This window comes from Annulohypoxylon truncatum (assembly GCF_022578515.1).
Source record: "Annulohypoxylon truncatum strain CBS 140777 unplaced genomic scaffold F4807scaffold_58, whole genome shotgun sequence".
NCBI classification, from domain to species: domain Eukaryota; kingdom Fungi; phylum Ascomycota; class Sordariomycetes; order Xylariales; family Hypoxylaceae; genus Annulohypoxylon; species Annulohypoxylon truncatum.
The window spans coordinates 159,684-177,308 of record NW_025953844.1 but is presented as its reverse complement, the minus strand read 5'-3'; the positions used below and the strand labels follow the sequence as shown (position 1 = coordinate 177,308).

General features: G+C 49.1%; 6 protein-coding genes across 6 annotated transcripts; 2 read left to right on the top strand and 4 right to left on the bottom strand.

Moving 5' to 3' along the window:
• Positions 1 to 746: 746 nt before the first annotated feature.
• Positions 747 to 1,565, bottom strand: F4807DRAFT_465755 (ribosomal protein L10; the record flags this gene model as incomplete). The annotated part of the gene is made up of 2 exons (XM_048002318.1): positions 747 to 1,326; positions 1,375 to 1,565. 2 exons carry the CDS (start codon positions 1,563 to 1,565, stop codon positions 747 to 749), a joined length of 771 nt encoding a protein of 256 aa, XP_047848920.1.
• Positions 1,566 to 2,043: 478 nt separating this feature from the next.
• On the top strand, positions 2,044 to 2,473 carry F4807DRAFT_465754 (Tim10/DDP family zinc finger-domain-containing protein; the record flags this gene model as incomplete). Its single annotated transcript, XM_048002317.1, has 2 exons — positions 2,044 to 2,190; positions 2,273 to 2,473. 2 exons carry the CDS (start codon positions 2,044 to 2,046, stop codon positions 2,471 to 2,473), a joined length of 348 nt encoding a protein of 115 aa, XP_047848919.1.
• A 195-nt stretch (positions 2,474 to 2,668) lies between these two features.
• Positions 2,669 to 8,903, bottom strand: F4807DRAFT_336724 (nucleoporin subcomplex protein binding to Pom34-domain-containing protein). The gene is made up of 4 exons (XM_047995335.1): positions 8,700 to 8,903; positions 7,637 to 8,603; positions 4,456 to 7,572; positions 2,669 to 4,394 (listed from the first exon to the last, which is right to left on the bottom strand). The coding sequence occupies exons 1-4, from the start codon at positions 8,771 to 8,773 to the stop codon at positions 3,045 to 3,047; spliced, it is 5,508 nt and encodes a 1,835-aa protein (XP_047848918.1). The 5' UTR covers positions 8,774 to 8,903; the 3' UTR covers positions 2,669 to 3,044.
• A 548-nt stretch (positions 8,904 to 9,451) lies between these two features.
• F4807DRAFT_336693 (indole-3-glycerol phosphate synthase-domain-containing protein) lies at positions 9,452 to 12,077 on the top strand. Its single transcript, XM_047995334.1, has 2 exons — positions 9,452 to 9,879; positions 9,935 to 12,077. Exons 1-2 carry the CDS (start codon positions 9,557 to 9,559, stop codon positions 11,931 to 11,933), a joined length of 2,322 nt encoding a protein of 773 aa, XP_047848917.1. The 5' UTR covers positions 9,452 to 9,556; the 3' UTR covers positions 11,934 to 12,077.
• F4807DRAFT_447612 (uncharacterized protein) lies at positions 12,010 to 14,527 on the bottom strand. The gene is made up of 3 exons (XM_047999888.1): positions 14,474 to 14,527; positions 13,942 to 14,264; positions 12,010 to 13,761 (listed from the first exon to the last, which is right to left on the bottom strand). The coding sequence occupies exons 2-3, from the start codon at positions 14,117 to 14,119 to the stop codon at positions 12,221 to 12,223; spliced, it is 1,719 nt and encodes a 572-aa protein (XP_047848916.1). The 5' UTR covers positions 14,120 to 14,264; positions 14,474 to 14,527; the 3' UTR covers positions 12,010 to 12,220.
• A 145-nt stretch (positions 14,528 to 14,672) lies between these two features.
• F4807DRAFT_447607 (uncharacterized protein) lies at positions 14,673 to 16,965 on the bottom strand. The gene is made up of 5 exons (XM_047999887.1): positions 16,440 to 16,965; positions 16,121 to 16,330; positions 15,747 to 16,014; positions 15,549 to 15,677; positions 14,673 to 15,486 (listed from the first exon to the last, which is right to left on the bottom strand). The coding sequence occupies exons 2-5, from the start codon at positions 16,316 to 16,318 to the stop codon at positions 15,347 to 15,349; spliced, it is 735 nt and encodes a 244-aa protein (XP_047848915.1). The 5' UTR covers positions 16,319 to 16,330; positions 16,440 to 16,965; the 3' UTR covers positions 14,673 to 15,346.
• Between the last annotated feature and the right edge of the window lie 660 nt (positions 16,966 to 17,625).

Genomic DNA, 17,625 nt, shown 5'->3' with positions numbered 1-17,625 from the left:
AGATCGTTTTGAAAGCTACTGGATAGACGACAGCTACTCCCAAACTACCCGGCGATCAATCAAAAGGTAAACGGGATACAAACTCCCCGAACAGCCTCGGTGAGATCGGAATTTACTTTCCCTTGCTCAGTCTTGGTTGATGTCCAATGCCCATTTGTCTTCCGGATCGCCGTAACCCCCTATCGCTACCAGAATCGGAGAGGTAATGCTGTTTTCTTTTTTTCAAACGCCCTTACATGTACTCTATAATGACCGTAGGGAATAATCGCGAGGTCTAGCTAAGTCGTATGCAATAAAAAGGCGAATGTTTTGTTTTTCCCAGGTAAGGTCGGAGGTAAGAGACTACGAAAAAAAAGCCTACTGACCGGGATGTTTTGTCATGGGGGGAGGCATCAGGTGAACAGGTGAAAAGAAAAAGCAACGAGTTAACGAGCTTTGGCATGTAATACAACAGCAGATGGGCCTTGCTTGATGTATTCTCAAACAGTGATGAATTGTAAGATAGTTGCATCAGAGAAAGCTAAAGCCGCGGCCGTCTTTGGCAGGCAGTTCTAATTGTCTGCCTCTAAGGGACACATGCCGTACCCTGGTGAAACAGTGAAATCCCAATCATGTACCCGTCCCTTATTTTACCTCCGCCGAACGCCAGCAACCAATGGTATCGCCGTAAATGCACACATACGAGTTATATACGGGAAGGGGGAAAATAGGAGGAATGGAATAATGGCCACCACTTAGGCTCCTTGTTAATCGCTTCCCTCGATATCCTCAACGCCATCCATAGCCTCTGGATCTACCGGGGTGACTTGGGTGGTGGCGGCGCTCCAATAAGCGAGGACCTTGATCTTGAATTCGCTCAAGCAAACGCTGAATAGCTTGAGCAGTCTCGTCTGCCGCGAGTCCAGGATGTCTCCTTCGCGGCAAACGACGTACCCACCAGACTCCTGGGGGCCCTCGGGGCCCTCTTCGAGGACAACGCGGCCCTTGACCATGCGCACGGGCACGCCGAGCCGACGCAGCTCGGGCTCGAGGGTGTGACCGATGGGCACGTCGTATTCCGCGGGCACCTCGCCGCCGGTGGCACAGATGGTGCCGTACGGGACGACGAAGTCGCGCGGGGCGGTGGCGCCGGCGCGGGCGAAGTCGACCTTGTCCTGAGATAGTGTCGCCAAGTACGGGAGGAGTTGATCAGGTGTGCGGTTTGTGAAGATCAGGCCGACAGTACCGCGCAGGTAAGGGGTCAGGTGGTAGATGTTGTCTGCGTAGCTGTCCTCAGGACCGTGGCCCAGGGCGCGTGCCATCAGCTTGGTTTTGCCGAAAAAAAGTCTAGCGGTATTAGCTGGGGTATAATATATATAATAGGGGAAGACATACCGACTATCGGATAATTCTTGTCTCACATCTTTGAGGTAAGTGTTGCGCATATTGTCGACGCTGAAGACGAAGCAGTGCTGGTACTCGGGAATGCATTTTCGGATGTTTTCGAATAGACGGTCTTTATCTTCGCGTGTCTTCTTGTTCACTTGCGTCATATAGACGACCTTAGATCGTTTAGATTTTGGCATCGCGATTGGATTGCTGGTTTTTAGTATGAGCCTGAAATGCGTCGTATGTCGTGGTGGTTTTGTATACCTCTGTAGGAATTTTTATGTGACCGATTCTGACCTTTTTCTTTTTCCCCCAGTGATAAAAGATAAAAGATAAAAATTCTAATCGATTAGCGGACGGTCTTGGCTTACCCCCGCTAGAGCTTTGGACAAGGGTCCATCTAATGCACATTGAATTTCAATTTTAAGCCAATTAGGTAGTCGCTATGGAAGTAGCGATTCCGGATCCAAGGAAAACCCGGGTGGTCGTTATCGATAAGTTCAATGCATAGATAACGTTACCACTTTAATGTTCAACTTTACGAAGCTTTAGAAAGTTAATTGAGCCTTGGAAGTTTCTGAGTATTAATTAACTGGCCTTGCTGTTAAGTTAAGACTTGCTTCCTCACATTTCCAACCTAACCCTTCTTCGGCGACTCCAAAAATATGGACGGGTATGTCTTTCCTGGCCGGAGCAGAATCTGCTAGAGAAAAATTTCAAGAAGACGTAACTAATCCGAGCCGGATCTACAGATTAACGGCAACCGAGACGCGCGAGCTCGAGCAGCGTATGCAAAAGCAACAGATGAAGGTCTTCTTCGGTGTATGTCAAGTCGTTTCCGTTCCACGCATCACCTCCAAGTGTTCATCTATGTCCTGCCAACCTGCTAACAAGAGACGGATAGCTCTTCAGCAATTTGGTTGATCATTGCTTCATGTCATGTGTCGATGACTTCACCACAAAATCACTAACGGGTCGTGAGTCCGGCTGCGTAACACGCTGCGTCCAGAAGCACATGGCCTTGTCACAACGTCTCAGCGAACGCTTCCAAGAGTACAATGCCCAGATGACTCAACAACAGCAACAACAGGGTGGATTCCGGTAGATCAGTGGCCCTCCGAGAGAATGTATCTTCCTTTGAGTGGTAGCTATACATTACGGGCCCGGGAATCCGGGGCTGGATAGGCGATATGACGAATCCGAACCAATTATATGTATATGTGAAAAGGGAGGGAAACCCGTGACGTGTGCTAGGTTAAGGTGACTTCGGCAGTAAATGCTCGAGTGCCGCATTTCCCGCATTGCCATTAGGCATAGGATTATAAAAGTCAAAATATAGCCTCGCTGTAACAATAGGACTCTATAGGAGACTACGTGGACCCCAGGAGTTAGAAAAAGGGGGGAGACATCAACCCGAAACTGGGCCACATATATTCTCTTTCTCAACTTCTTATATGAAAATGGTCGTTCTTCCATGACCCTACCGTCCTTATAATTTAATGGGTACGTCCTTCTATTGCCTAACCCTATCTCGCCGCAAAAGAAATTGTCACGCGAAACACGATAGGTCATTTAGGGTTGGGACCCTCGCAATGGGTAGATTCGCCATTGCGGCGAGAATGTCATTATTTACGGACCGATGATTAGCATTGCACATCTATATCCTTAAGCCGTACTCATTCCAAACCTTCGCTGAGCACAAGTCGTACAAGTTCCAACTGCTCGATTACCTTCTCCTCAAGCTTGTTCTCCAACCCCTTAGTCTTATTTCGGTCAGAGGGCGGCATGGTCCTCCATTCCGCCTCTCGCGGCCCCAGCGTCACCAGCCTCTCCCTCAGAAGCTTACGACGGTCTATCCAGAACTCGACACTCTCCACCAATCCTGCAGAGTCCCATTCAACAGCAGGGACGTCCCTCGCATTATTAGCGCGTAAGGCTCCCAGTACGCGCGTCATGAGAGCCAGCGAATGTATTTCGGACACCGATAGAAGTGTTATGTAATCGCGGTCGTTGCGATCCCGCCTTCGACCATCATCCGGCGGTTCAAATCGGTCAACGCTGGATTGCATGAGATTTGGAAATTCGTTGAGCACGTATGCGACTTCCGGGGCGATCGTGGTGCCTAAGGCCGTCAGGATGTTTAGGAGTAAAGGAACTATGCCTTTGGCCCATATGCTGTAGCAGCGCTGGAGCCCAACAGAGTCGGCAAAGGGCTTCACGTTTGACCGGCGTAAGTAAGTCGCTAAGTTAGCTGACGTGATGTGGTTAAGCAGGCCGTCACAGGCCAGTTGCTCCGCTACTAGGGGTAGTGTGGACAGCTCCAGTAGAAAAAGGAGCGACAATTCACCATATATGGGATCGCCCTGATCAGCCAACTTATCTGCCCATGAGTATAGAGACACTGCAGCTTGTACGGCATCATGAGTAGCCAGGATATTTAGGACCTGCGTCTGGTTCTGGTCCATCCCTGGGAGGCAAAGGCAGGCTTGCAGGATAGCGTTGATAATAGCGATGTCGCCCGGCAAAATGGAGGGCTGTGAATCGTGGACTAAGGAAACTAGGGTTCGGAATCCTCTGGCAACGACGAGATCAAGTATGCTCAACACGGTCTGGGAGACCGTGGCGGCGGACAGGCCATTCCCAAGCTTATCAGATCCTAGACTCGCCAGTGCTCGGACCTGGGCTCGCAATGTAACGTAAAGCAGTTTCAGAAGTGTTCGGTGGAGCGAGATATTCTCTGGTGAATACGGATCCTGAACACTACTGACCGTCGCCCATATCGCTGTCAAGAGTTGAGCAATATCACCAGGAGATGGGGCGCTATCGACGACTCTCTGTACTAGCATCAGCGCCAGATTGACGCGCGATTCGGCAAGCCGCTCGAAGACCTGATCATGGCTCTGTGTATCTTCATTCGCCTCTAGGCATTGCTGAGCAACCTGTAAAGAATGCTTCTTTAAGGTGTCATTACTCGGCAAGCAGGTACTCAATTCAAGCAGCAGAAATTCCCAGGCGTGGTAAAGAGACTATTCATATGTTAGCAATAACTCGGGTCAAGGCAGAGATAAAACTGAAAATAAAACTCACGATTTGAGCATCGACCAATGATAGATTAACATTGGCCTTCTCCATCTCGCTTCTAAACCCGTTGTTACGAGGGCCAATCCAACCTGGGTCGAATCCAAGCATCCTGTCCGCAAAGCCTATGGCATAATAGAAACTAACTCCCAAAGACCGGGGTTCTAGCAAAGTTCGCTTGAAGTTATCAAGGGTACAACCGGCGTACTGGTTGCTGAAATTCCGAGCGAAATTAACATGTAGGCCTCTGTTGTAGCCAGACACCGCTACGCCATCTCGTAGATAATAATCCAAATCCCGTGTCAGTTCGCTCGCGAATGTGCTCGCTTGTCCTATTTGCCGAAGATGGAAGAGCTGCATAGCAAAAATCTCGGCAATATATGCAGCGATACGAGCGTCGTTACATGCTTGCAATGCATTGACCTTAGAAGTGACGGAGGAAGGTTTCAACTCGCGGACGAAGCTCCGAAGCTCGGTTAAAAAGCTGGTGTTCTTCTGCAATGTGAAGATGGTCCATGGCCAGAAGTTTTGGGCCGAGGTGATGAAATCTAATATCGAGAGTGCCTCGGACTCCTCAATCGTAGATATAGACACAAGCCGTTCGAGAGCGGATGCGAGAACCGAATTTGACGATGCTTCTGTCGGTTTACTATTGCCGTTCTTAGCATCACGAGGAGTTTTTCCAGTGAGAAGACAGTTCGCCATCCATTGTTGCCTGTTTCGAACAATGGTGGAAAAGAATCTCCATACTGCGTTAACTTCCTGGGCTTGGTTGAAGGGCCTGTCCAGCGTTGATAGGAGTTGAAGGAATGAGCGAGATGTTTGTGGACCGAGGTATCCAAGTAGTGAAGGAGGTTCTCCGGCGCTTTTGCCAGCGCTGATCACCAATGCTTCTAGAAGTTCAATGGCTGGTCCTTTGAAGGCGTCGTGACAGGCGCAGACACGGGCGACAAATGGCGTTACCTTAAATAACTGGTGCTCGACTGTGGTCGAAGGCTGATCAAAATAGTTTGCTATTCTTACTAGACTTCTCGTAAGCCCAAGCACGGCCTCAGTCTGGGCGCGAAAAACCTCCGTCTTGCTGGCATACACTGTAGAGCCAAAGGGCTGTGTTGCAGCCACCAGTGTTACGAGAAGCGGTTGGATACGGAGACTCCCGGCCGACGGAGCCAAAAAACTATCAATGACATATTTGGCTGCTGGCTCGAGAGCTGACATTAAGAACGACTTCGCCTTTATATCGTCCATGTTAAATGTATAAGAGATGACCTTGTCCATTATAGGTACCACGTCACGGACGAGAACCATTCGATCCAGGTGGGACGAAAACCTCCACGTGGATGAATTTTCTAGCACGTCCATGGCTGCGCGGGTAATCGCCAGGGAGATCTGGGAGACTATCTTGTCCGAAACACCTAGCCAGATATCGTAGCTCTGTTTTTGCCGAGTATTTGTCTTCACGCTCGTTTTCCGCCGTACCGAGCTGCTCATAGCACTGTCAACAAGACTGGAAAAGAGGCGCATAGAAGATACTAGTAGTTCAAATCGAACGCCCGATAAGTCAAGGTTTCCGACCAGCCTAGCCAGTCGGCCTCCCTGGCCTTGACTGCCAAGGATGGTACATCGCGACATATATGACCAGACTCTGCCCGGGCAGATCGGTAGGACAGCGTGTAAAAATTGCAGGCAGGCTACAAGAGCGACCAGGCCCTCGTCATCCGGGTCACCATCTAGAAGAATGTCCAGGGTATCGCAAACAACCGATATGATGTCTTTTGTTCGTGATAATGCTCGGCTAGCTTCGCCCACGATAACCAACGCAGTCTCTGATATCTCAGAAGCCTTTTCATCTGAGCTAGCAGTTCTAAGGCCTTCCATGCGTATCAATGTTGCAAGCAGCGATATCGCCTCTGCAGCCTCGTCTATAGCGAGTGCTCCGAGCGCCACGTTATACTTCTTCGCGGCGAGATTGGCATCTAACCTCTTCCCAAGTAAAGCCAGGGCGGAGTGCTCATATCCCACTTGCACAATCTTCCCTTCGTCTACAATGAAACGACCATATGTACCCGCAGGTATGATGAACGGCTCTTCCTCCGTCGCTATTTGTCTCCGGTTTAGGACTGGTGAAATAAGGGGAAAGTCCTCAAAAAAGCGAATAGCATTGGAATTGTCTTCCTCATCGGTGAGATGGTATTCATTGAAATATTCCGGCAATACAAACGTGAGGGTGGGTGTTTTCTGTAGTAGCCTAAGGATGAGTTCATGGTTACTCTCTTCAGTGAGATGAGGGGAGCAGTAAAGGGTCCGGCACAATTTGAGAAAGGGCATAAATTCGTACGGAAAGCGGTTCAGCGCCTGGTGAAAATAGCTTTCAACAATGGTCTCGTCGTGTAAAGCCAAGTTAGATATATCGTGCTCCGCAGGAGTATTATTAGGTCGTCCAAGATCCCAGTAGCCTTGACCACCAGACAGTACTGCTAGCAGGGCAGAGACCGGCTCCGCCTTATATCCTACGAAAGGATAGGTGACTTTGAGCAGGTCTAGAAACGCGACTCTCATACGCGAACCAATCGAAGTGGGAAAGATGGCACTGTTAGATGCACCGAGATACGATGACATTGCAGTGATGACGTCGTAGGCGTGTCCTTTATCTATGACCAGCTTTGCGAGTATTTCAATTCGTTTCAAGTCACGGTCGAAGTTCTTATTGATGAGAAAATCGTCGTATCTCCGCTTATCAATCGTGGTGATGCTCCCGGCGGAATTTCTTCTGCCTGCGGTTGGAATCATCTGCGTAGCTGAATCGTAGTTTTCAACCGCTTTCTCGTTTTGGATAGCATCGCGCCTCTCAGCTCGTTCTTGGTAAGACGAGAACATAGCGTGCACTACCGGGACCCAGGCGAACAATACCGGGATGGCGTACGATGAACCTAAGCTGACCGCATTATCCAGGACGTCATGGATAATTTCGAGGACACTCGAGGACGCGAGGTATTCGTCATCTGTGTTCAAGTCCACCTCCCCCTCGAAGAATGCCATCATCCTTGGCAGATTCAGGACAGATAGGGAGATGACGCATGTGAGGCATTGTAACGGAACCATCAACTCAGATATGTTATCTGGCAACTGGAACAGAATTAAGATTAGCAAGGTCAGAGTATTTAGCTTATGATGTCTCCAAATAACTTACCGCTTGAAGCTGGTCTAAGAAGCTAAATTCACTGACTAGGGAAAACCATTGCTGTGCCACTGGAGCTGATACGAAAACATCGCTCGACAAGTCTAGTAGCTCAAAGACCACAACCATTCGATGAAGAGCTTCGGTAAGCCATGTCTGAAGCCATCGTCCAGCGAGCTCTTCGGTCAGGAGGCCCTTGTCCTCTACTATCGTGTCGATACCAGCTTGGGAGCGCGATATAGAGTCTGGTAATAGGTTCAAATATTGGGTCACGAGCGCGTGAAAGGTTCTGGTAGGCGTATCACCGGGGGATTTCTGCGGCTGCTTGGGAGACATGCCATACGCCTCTAGATAGGATTTCCGAATCATTCTCGACGCATCGGTTGTCGAAGAGGCAGGCAGGTGTTCCTGCAGCATCAAGGTGAATATGTAGTCATTCGTAGCGGCGTAGTAACGGCATTCGTCAAGGTAAGTCTGAAATATGCGCTGCTTCCGACTCTCTGGCTCCTCGAAGTTTGCTTGTATTTCGTCCGCGTCGAAGGTGCCTCCAATACTGAAACCGGGGAGGATGTTAGTTGTTTGCGCATTTGCAGCGCCAGCAGCCTCCCGTAAGTTTGCGACATCTTGATTCGAAATAGGACCCAGGAGTTGGTTCCGAGGACGCGATTGGAATTCGATAACAACGATTCGAAGAGCTGCGATCTCGTTTATACGAGCATTCTTGCTTAACCAAAGTGCATCTTCTTTGATAACATTGATATCGTACTTCTCGTTCGAGGTAGGAGTTACTTGAATAGCAGCTGTCTTTTTAACAAAGCTTGCATGGTGAATATTCTTGTCGCCTGGGGGATCGAAAGCAGAGCCAGGCTTGGTGAAGAAAGATTGGACTAGAGGATCGGTGAGATAGTCGAGGACGGCACGACTACCCTGTCGATGACCGGAAGGGTCCGTCAATGCTGAAGCTATAATCTTCCATGATCTAAGGCGACCAGCAAGAGTGGTTGGTTAGCTATGAAAATTCATCCGCATCATCCATATCTCATACCAGGGTATCAATCATTACTATAGCACTTACAGAATAACATTCTCGCCCTTCAGACATGGTTCTAATGGAGGTAGGTAACGGTCATCGGATAGTGATTCTGCCATTGCTGCAGCTATTAGCAGACAATGCGCAGTTGATTGTGCATCGAGTTCATGTGAGGTAGTGGAATGAGAAAAAGGTGTTAGCTTTTGCTGCGACGCGCTTTAGAAGAATGTTGAAAACCGCGAATTTACAGTACAATGTTGGTTGTTAAAGCTTAGAATGCTTAAACGCTAACTGCCCGATAACTTAAAAAAGCAAAGGTCAGCACCCTGCCTTAACAGCTGGAGCTCTGAAATTCTAAATTGTTCAACTGCAGGTACCCAATGATAATCGAACCAGTTAGAGCTTAGCGTGGAATGGGACGAACTCTTTTATGTATGTACCTTTTCCGTACCTACCAGGTAGCTGTTTCCACATATAGGCGAGCACAAGCCACCTGTGCTTATCGATATGGTTTTAGCCTCAGCCTTACATGGAGGGGTGTAGTACCTGAGTACTTAGATAGTTAGCTTTTTCCAAGGTTAGATAACTCCGATCCCCGGAAATAGCAGTAACAGTTACACGAACATGATAATATTTTACTAACTACTGCGTAGAAAACGCCATTGAGAGCTGCATGATTTGTTGTCCCCATCCTAAACTCCGTCTGTTGTTTTACCAGATCTGCACACTGGCCTGAGGTAGACTACCTGATTCCATAGAAGTCGGGATACCCCAATCTCCGTCTCGACTGGTAGAAAAGTCGTCTATCCGGTCATCTATAGTATAACAAGGGGACTCCAGCAAAAGGTTCCAAAGAAGAGAAAGGAAAAATAAGAAGAAAAAAAAGAAAGGATAATTAAAATATGGCTACATCTCTGGACATCATTGACCACTCCCCTCACCATCCTGATCCGTCACCTCCCATCCCTACGGCCTCGAATTTGATCCTTATAGACAACTACGACTCCTTTACCTGGAATGTATATCAATATCTTGTCCTCGAAGGCGCCACCGTTACCGTGTATCGGAACGACCAGATCACTCTCGAAGAATTGATAGCCAAGAAACCCACCCAGCTCGTCGTCAGCCCTGGCCCTGGACACCCCATAAGCGACTCTGGCGTAAGCCGAGATGTCATCAGACACTTCGCCGGGAAGATCCCCATATTCGGCGTCTGCATGGGCCAGTAAGTTGGGAACTCTCTTCTCTGTATGCTTACTGCTTAACCCAATTGTGTACAGACAGTGTATTTTCGACGTGTACGGAGGTGACGTGAGGTTCGCCGGGGAGATTCTTCATGGCAAGACCTCACCATTGGCCCATGACTCCAAGGGTGTCTACGCAGGTATGGCTCAGGGTCTTCCCGTCACTAGGTATCACTCTCTCGCGGGCACCCACGTCACTCTTCCAGAATGCCTCGAAGTAACCTCTTGGATACCTAAAGATGACGGCTCAAAAGGTGTCATAATGGGCGTGCGGCACAAGGAATACACCGTCGAGGGTGTCCAGTTCCACCCCGAGAGTATCCTGTCAGCCGATGGGAGGGTTATGATCAAAAACTTTCTACATATGCAAGGGGGTACCTGGGCCGACAGCGAACGCCTGGGTAAGGAGTCACAGGCCGAGGGCATCGCGAAGAGCAGTATCGAAAAGTCGTCTCTGCCGTCAAATCCAAAGAAAAACAATATCCTACAACAAATATACGCCCGACGAAGAGAAGCAGTGACTGCCCAAAAAGAGATTCCTTCGCTACGTCCACGAGATCTTGAGGCTGCCTACGGATTAAATACCGCACCTCCTCAAATTCCCTTTGTCGACCGAATACGCCAGAGCCCGTTCGACGTCTCGCTCATGGCCGAGATCAAACGAGGTTCGCCTTCGAAAGGCATTTTCGCCCTCGATATTGACGCACCGTCGCAGGCAAAGAAATACGCTCTCGCCGGAGCCAGTGTCATATCCGTTCTCACGGAGCCGGACTGGTTCAAAGGCAGCATTGAGGATCTTCGCGCCGTAAGGCAAGTACTAAACGCCATGCCCAACCGGCCTGCGGTGCTTCGGAAAGAGTTCATATTCGAAGAGTATCAGATCCTAGAAGCGCGACTCGCGGGCGCGGATACGGTGCTTCTCATTGTAAAAATGTTGGACGTAGAACTGCTCACGCGCTTATACAAGTACTCGCTATCTCTCGGCATGGAACCCCTCGTCGAAGTCCAGAATGCGGAAGAGATGGCGACTGCGGTTAAGCTTGGCTCCAAGGTTATCGGGGTTAACAACCGCAACCTTGAGTCCTTTGAGGTCGACCTCAGCACCACCAGCAGGTTACGTAGCTTAGTTCCCAAAGAAACCATCATATGCGCGCTTAGCGGCATCAACACCCACGACGACGTCCTTGCTAACCATAAGGATGGCGTTAACGCCATTCTGGTGGGCGAGGCTATTATGCGTGCACCTGACGCCTCGCAATTCATCCAACAACTCTGCGCGGGCCGAAACTCTACCCAACAAAATCCCCGGCCCAACCCTCTGTTCGTTAAGATCTGTGGTACTCGCACCCCCGAAGCCGCTCTCGCAGCTGCAGAGGCGGGCGCAGACCTAATCGGTATGATTCTCGTGCCGGGCCGCAAGCGCACCGTCAGCGACGATGCCGCGAAAGCCATCTCCGAAGCTATCCACAACTTCTCCCGACGTACTCCCGGCTCTTCCTCCATAGCAATCCCTAAGGATGCCGCCAGCGACTTCTTCGCCTCGGCGGCCTCTAAGCTGACATCCCATAACCGCTCCCGTCCCCTCCTCGTCGGCGTGTTCCAGAACCAGCCGCTTGACGAAATCCTCGAATTGCAGAAGCGGTACGGACTCGATGCCGTGCAGCTGCACGGACGAGAACCGGTCGAATGGGCACGCGCCATTCCCGTGCCTGTATTGCGGCGCTTTGCTCCGGGCGAACCGGGGATCGGCGTCCGGGGCTACCACGCCATACCCCTGTTTGATTCCGGGTCCGGGTCGGGCCAGCTCCTGGACGCGGTCGACGTAAAGTCGGCGCTGGAGAGAGACAGGGAACTGCGAATTATACTAGCAGGAGGCCTGGCTCCGGAGAATGTTACCGGCGTAATCAAGGCCGCGGGTGAAGACGCTGCCAGGATTCTAGGCGTTGACGTGAGCAGCGGCGTTGAGGGGACCGATGGCGAACAGAGTCTAGATCGGATACGAGAATTTGTCAAGACGGCAAAAGCTATTAGATAAGTTTTTTTTTTTTTTTTTGTTATACAAATGCCACGGCGATGGAAAGCGAGAGGGGCTCGTTATGAAATAGAAGCAATGTCGTTAATAAACTAAACACTTCGCGCAACCTCGTCACGTCGTGATTCTTAGCAATATGCTATCCCTACTTAAGTCGTTGGCAGGTCTGAGTGATTTCCGATTCCCGATTCCCTTAGGTACGACTCATAAAGGTAGGCCCCGATTTAAGCACCAACTAGAAAGCTACACCGCAGGAATATAGGTAAGTCAAACCCGAACCCCCCAACCCCCTAATCATAGAACAAATGCCAACCCGTCGTCGACTTATTACGAGCATCTTCCAAAGTAGCCTTGAAGTCACGGTAAAGTGACGCGATGATCTTCTTTTCGCGCCAGCCGTCGACGATGCTATTGGCAAGCTTGCGTCGTTTCCCGTCCCCCATGCGTTCTCGCTCCGCAAGTTTGTTCGCCTTCATCCATCCCTCTATTTGCAGTCGTTCTTCCACCCATTCCTTCAGTGCGTGTTTCCAGTGGATCAAGCTATGTGCCGTCTCGGCGTTTGTGCAGCATACGATACCGACATGCCATTTCCTTGTCGCAGCAGGTAAGGTCATGCCCTGGGAATCAATAGACTCGTTATCACTCGCGTCGCCCTCGCAATCTTCCGAGTCCGAAGTCGATTCCGACTCGACTTCGCCGAGCGTGTCCTTATAGTACGGATGGCCCGAGAAGGTGATCGCTCGGGTAGACTGGTGCTTGCTTCTACCACAGGCTTCGCAGACCTCGTGTAATCTTCTTTCGTCGTAGTTCATCGACTCAGCTACCATGTTTGGTCTGCCCTTTAGCGCTTTATGGAATTCGGGCTTCCAAGCCGAGGATGCGAACTTGGATGATGCGAGGCCCTGGACTTCATCGTTGAGTTTACGCCAAGCATTTGTATAGACCGGATCATTCCGATCGAAGGCTGGGTTGATTCGATTGTGAACCAGCCACTCGATGGCATAAGGGAATTGATCTTTAAGAGGCTTATGTGCTTGAGCGGTGAATTCGAGGGGGATACCAAGGTTGGCCGGGGCTCCCAGAGGAGCATCATCATCATCAACGACAAAATCGTCGAGATCATCGTCGTCTCCTTCGTCCTCGCTTCCTTTTTGGCCATCTTTTGCAGATTTCTCGGTCTTTTTAGAGATTTGACGAGCAGGCACTTCAACTTCTTCCTTATCTGGCTCTTCTTCGTCGTCAAACTCTTTTAGAACGCCAAACTCTGCCTCTGAATCGCTATCATAAATACCTCGTTTCTCTTCCTCGGAATCTTCTGACGATGTGACTCTGTCGATCTTCTCCCCGGCTCGTCGACGGCGAAGAAGTTCAATTTTCTTCTGTTTCTCCGTACGGTGGCTTTTAGGTGGATGGCGCTGAACAGGAGGAGAAACACTCGGTGTTGGTTTCTTGGACCGGCTAGAGGTGATTTGTGAAGTCTTACTCTTTTTAGCGGGTGAGGCGGCACCGTCACTTGAGTCTTCAAGTTCAATAAACTTCGGACGCGAACGTTTTCTCGTGCTGGCTGGTATGATAGGTTCATCGTCATCGTCGTCATCACCATCATCAACACCAACAACATCCCCGGCCCCAAAGCCTGTTTGGCGAAGCATGGTTGAGATTGACTGCGATGACTTCGGGAACGCACCCTCTTCTTCAACTTCGCCGGCAGAATCATTGGCAGAATCATTGGCAGAGCTATTGCCAGCAATAGGGCGCTTGGAGCCTTGAGGTTTCGGCATGAAACTAGCATGCGATAGCTTCACCGGCGACGCTGCCTTCTGGGAAGGGCCTATTAAATTGTGAGCATGATTATTATCTAAGTGTTCATAAAGGCAAATAGTCCCAAAAGATTTACTAATCCCAAAAGAACAACAAATTTCTTCAAACCCCATAAACTTCCATATACCCAGATATCAAACATGCCAATATCCACTTCAGATAAACGAGAGCAGAAAGAAAGCTGACATACCTGGACGGCCTGGAGTGGAAATTGCTTGCTGTGATGATGCGCGACTTGAGCTGCCGCCGCTCGCAGCTACACCCTTAGTGAAGCGTACGTTGGCGGGCGATGCTTTACCAGGAGAGTCGGAAGAACCAACAGGCTCAAACGTGAGTCGAGTTTGGCGCTGCTTCTTCTTGCGCGGCATGACTGCTACTGTCGAACACACAACATACGATTACGTAATAACTGACGGCAGTGATGAGAGAAATTACCTAATTATCTAGGTATGTAGGTATTAGTATCTCAAGTTATAAACGTCGACAAATGTGAAGAGTGGGTGTAGATGACGACTAATAATAATATCAGGCTTGTTGTGTCCGGACCCGGTAAATTTGGTGTAAAAGGAATAGAGGGGAATCTTTATAGATGTGGGTTTTGGAAAGGAGAAAAGATAGAAAGTGATCCCGTGGACGACGTATTTTGTGATAATAAAAACACGTAAGGACCGTCAGAAGGAGGCGGGGTAAATGTACACTTAGTACCTAGATATTCTACTCACCTAAGGCAATTGCTAACTGTGTACCTGGGGCAGTCGCCAAAGCTATCCGTGTAGTGTAATTGCCTTCAGCTGAAATAAAAACGCGCCAAAGTAAAAATCACGGCGCTGACGGTTTCGCGAAGTCACGTGATCCCATTTAAACGCTCCAACCGAACGAAACGTACGCCTACTACCTTAATTTGACTATCAAGCTTGCCAGTCCTTCCATTCTAATTTGGGTACATGTCTACTACGTACCTACGGGGCACAACTTCTTTCAATACCTAAGTACCTACCTAGGATTCGTACTTATAAGGTATACACAGTGTTCACATATATTTCAGCGGTTCAAAATTCAAATGCTGCAGTGAATCGAATTCGTGCTGTTATGGATCTCCATTCCTTCACATACCGCCACAGCCCGCACCACAGAAGGAGTCTAGCTAGGTAGTTACTCTGTCAAAGTTGTACGTGTGTTTGCAATCTTGAAAGATCTAGCCCAAACACAGGTAGATAGGTAGCTCTACACTAGACTTCCTACCACCATTTCTATTGGCAATATCAGAACTGTGTTTTTGGGAGGATCGGGGTTGTATTCATCGTGAAGTGTTTCGCAAGGGACAAAGATGCCGTGACTATGGGTTGTTGTTGTTGTTGTTTGATCCTTCCTTGGACTATCTAATCGTCTTTCTTCTCTCTTCTCGTCATCATTATCGGCCACCACCGTTCTGTGAAGTCCCTCACGAGAGCTAATATTTCCAAACCATTCGCTGTAGGAGAATGACGGTCACTCGACACATCCACTGCGTAGGGCAACATAGTGGCATCGTGATTCTAAGCCACCACGGTAAAATGGGCGGTTTAAACCACCTTTCACGCCATAGGCGCTACCCATTACGAGGATGCGGCAGGCTCCTCCTTCTTCTCCTCGGTCTTGGATTCCTCCTCTTTATCCTCATCTGCTTTAGCCTCAGCAAACCGAGCCTCGTTTTCTTTCTGGGCCTTGAGCCAGGCTTCTTTAAACAGCTGGGCATCTAAAGGGGGAGGGTCAATCATATTAATTACACGTCGGAGGAAACAAAGGGTCGCAGCTTACTCTCAGCATTGGCTACGCGGACAGAGACGGTGATAGCCTCAGGCTCGCCCTCGCTAACATCGGCGCCAACGTTCCAGAGCCAGGCCCGGTCGCTAGTAGACATGGGAGCAATTGTCATGTCGGGAGTAACTATATAGCAGTGAAAATTAGCTCCCGTCCGTCGCTTTTAAGGTAGCACAAAGGGTTAAAAGAACATACTGTAGTGGTTCGCGCAGACCTTGAGGGTCTTGTCTCGTCGCATGACCAAACGAATCTTGCCGTTCTCCTTGTGTTTTAACAGACGGAGAGGGCCGGTGCCACGCTCTTTCCATTCACCTTTTCCTTCGGCGTCTTGGGTGAACTTGAACATCTTGCATCGCATGTTGAAAATCTCCTCCTCGGATTCCTCGTGAGTCACAGTCTTGATCTTTTCGGTGAGCTTGAGGACGGGCTCGAAGTGGACATCTTCTGACTCGGGGGGTTCCTCCTGCATGGATTCTCTTTATCAGCGCTTATCATATTATGATTATGATGATGGTGGTGGTGATGGTGATGATGATGAAGGAGGAGAGTTAGAAAATGTGTGTACGCACTTCGTCATCACCTTTAGCAGCGGCAGCGGCCTCTCGCTGGGCCTTGGCACTACCGGAAACATCGCCACGATCCTCATCTTCGTCCTTCTTCTCCTTCTTTGCGCCGCCGCCAAACATGGAGAAGACAGATGAGGAGGTAAGAGGCTTGCCCTCAGTCGCCTCGGCCGGCTTGGGTTCGGTATTCTCGGTGGAGCTCATGTTGTGATACTGCTAGGCAAGGATGTCAGAAGAATGTCACGAAAGAAAAAAAAAAAAAGATATGTGTTTTTCGTTGCAACAAGCGACGGTGGAGGATGAAAAGGGGGATGAAAGCGCTAACATGTAGCCTAGGGTTAGGCCGTATTATCTAGGAAAAATGCCGATGAATTTCGACAGGTTGGTATGCAACGTAAATAGCTAGGCTACGCAAGACGAACAAGCGTAGAAGTGTAGGGAAGCGCACTTGACCAACTAGAGAATGGACGTAAAGAGAACAGGAAAAAAAATAATAAAGATAAAAAAAACAAAAGGTATTCGCAAATGCCACCCCACCGCCACAACAAACCTCCAAGACTTGGTGACTCCAAACACGACGTGGATCAGTGAGTATGGTACCTACGTGATGCACCCAGATCTAGAACGATGCAGGTAATTTGATGCAAAAGGGAGTATGCAGGTAGATGATGTGTAAAACCACACGTACCGAACTTTGTTAATGTACGAAAAGGAACAAGAAGATTGGGTAGAAGTATGTGGTAGTATGTGGTATTAGGTTGAAATTATTGCGAAAAGTTGCGGTTGTGATAGTTCCCAAGTCAAATAACAAACCAAACGAGGGGGTGGGGAATTGGCAGGAATTGCCCCTCGCCCCTCCTCTCCCCTCCCCTCTCTACTACAGGGAAGTACCAGGTACTAGGTATTTTCTTTCCAATTCAATTTAGCGGGTACACTTGTGCATACTGTAGCAGATCAAGCTGGAAGCAAATACCTGACTCGTCACAAGTCGTGATTTCCTAGGTCGGGCACCAAGCACCCCACCCTATCACCTCTAACCCCACCTACGCATTTAGGCCTAGCAGGAGCCCATCTACTCACAAACTGGTATATTATGTACTATAGTAGAAAATAGATATCTGGCAACTGCCAGTCAGCCTGTCCCCCAAACATGAAGGTATCCCTATTGATCTAGCATTCTATAAGGCAGGCATGAATTGCTACATCTACGCGATACACCATGATATGTAAGCGGGCGAGAGATAATTAGGTAACCATACACATTCATGTAATATGGGGGCCACTCCAAGACAACGTTAGATTAGCAATCGTCTAAGCCCTATAAGACCATATAATACAACTTAAGTAGGCATACGAACATATTTCACGTCCCATTGTGAAATAGAAAAATGTACAAGGCATAAAAGCAATGTATTCATTGTCTGAGTCCTAGTGGTTGGTTATCTACCTACGGGTCTTCAGGTCTTAGTCTGGCTATCCGATTACTAAGAAGTCAACGCAATAGCCGTCGA

Excerpts from the sequence above, each read along its gene's own strand:
- F4807DRAFT_336724 (XM_047995335.1), bottom strand. The coding sequence starts at position 8,773 with ATGGCAGAATCACTATCCGATGACCGTTACCTACCTCCATTAGAACCA. Across the intron at positions 8,604-8,699 it reads AAGGGCGAGAATGTTATTCT|ATCATGGAAGATTATAGCTT; the intron begins GTAAGTGCTATA and ends TGGTCGCCTTAG. Across the intron at positions 7,573-7,636 it reads TCTTAGACCAGCTTCAAGCG|TTGCCAGATAACATATCTGA; the intron begins GTAAGTTATTTG and ends ATTCTGTTCCAG.
- F4807DRAFT_336693 (XM_047995334.1), top strand. The coding sequence starts at position 9,557 with ATGGCTACATCTCTGGACATCATTGACCACTCCCCTCACCATCCTGAT. Across the intron at positions 9,880-9,934 it reads TTCGGCGTCTGCATGGGCCA|ACAGTGTATTTTCGACGTGT; the intron begins GTAAGTTGGGAA and ends AATTGTGTACAG.
- F4807DRAFT_447612 (XM_047999888.1), bottom strand. The coding sequence starts at position 14,119 with ATGCCGCGCAAGAAGAAGCAGCGCCAAACTCGACTCACGTTTGAGCCT. Across the intron at positions 13,762-13,941 it reads TTCCACTCCAGGCCGTCCAG|GCCCTTCCCAGAAGGCAGCG; the intron begins GTATGTCAGCTT and ends ACAATTTAATAG.
- F4807DRAFT_447607 (XM_047999887.1), bottom strand. The coding sequence starts at position 16,318 with ATGAGCTCCACCGAGAATACCGAACCCAAGCCGGCCGAGGCGACTGAG. Across the intron at positions 15,678-15,746 it reads GGTCTGCGCGAACCACTACA|TTACTCCCGACATGACAATT; the intron begins GTATGTTCTTTT and ends ACTGCTATATAG. Across the intron at positions 15,487-15,548 it reads CCGCGTAGCCAATGCTGAGA|ATGCCCAGCTGTTTAAAGAA; the intron begins GTAAGCTGCGAC and ends CTCCCCCTTTAG.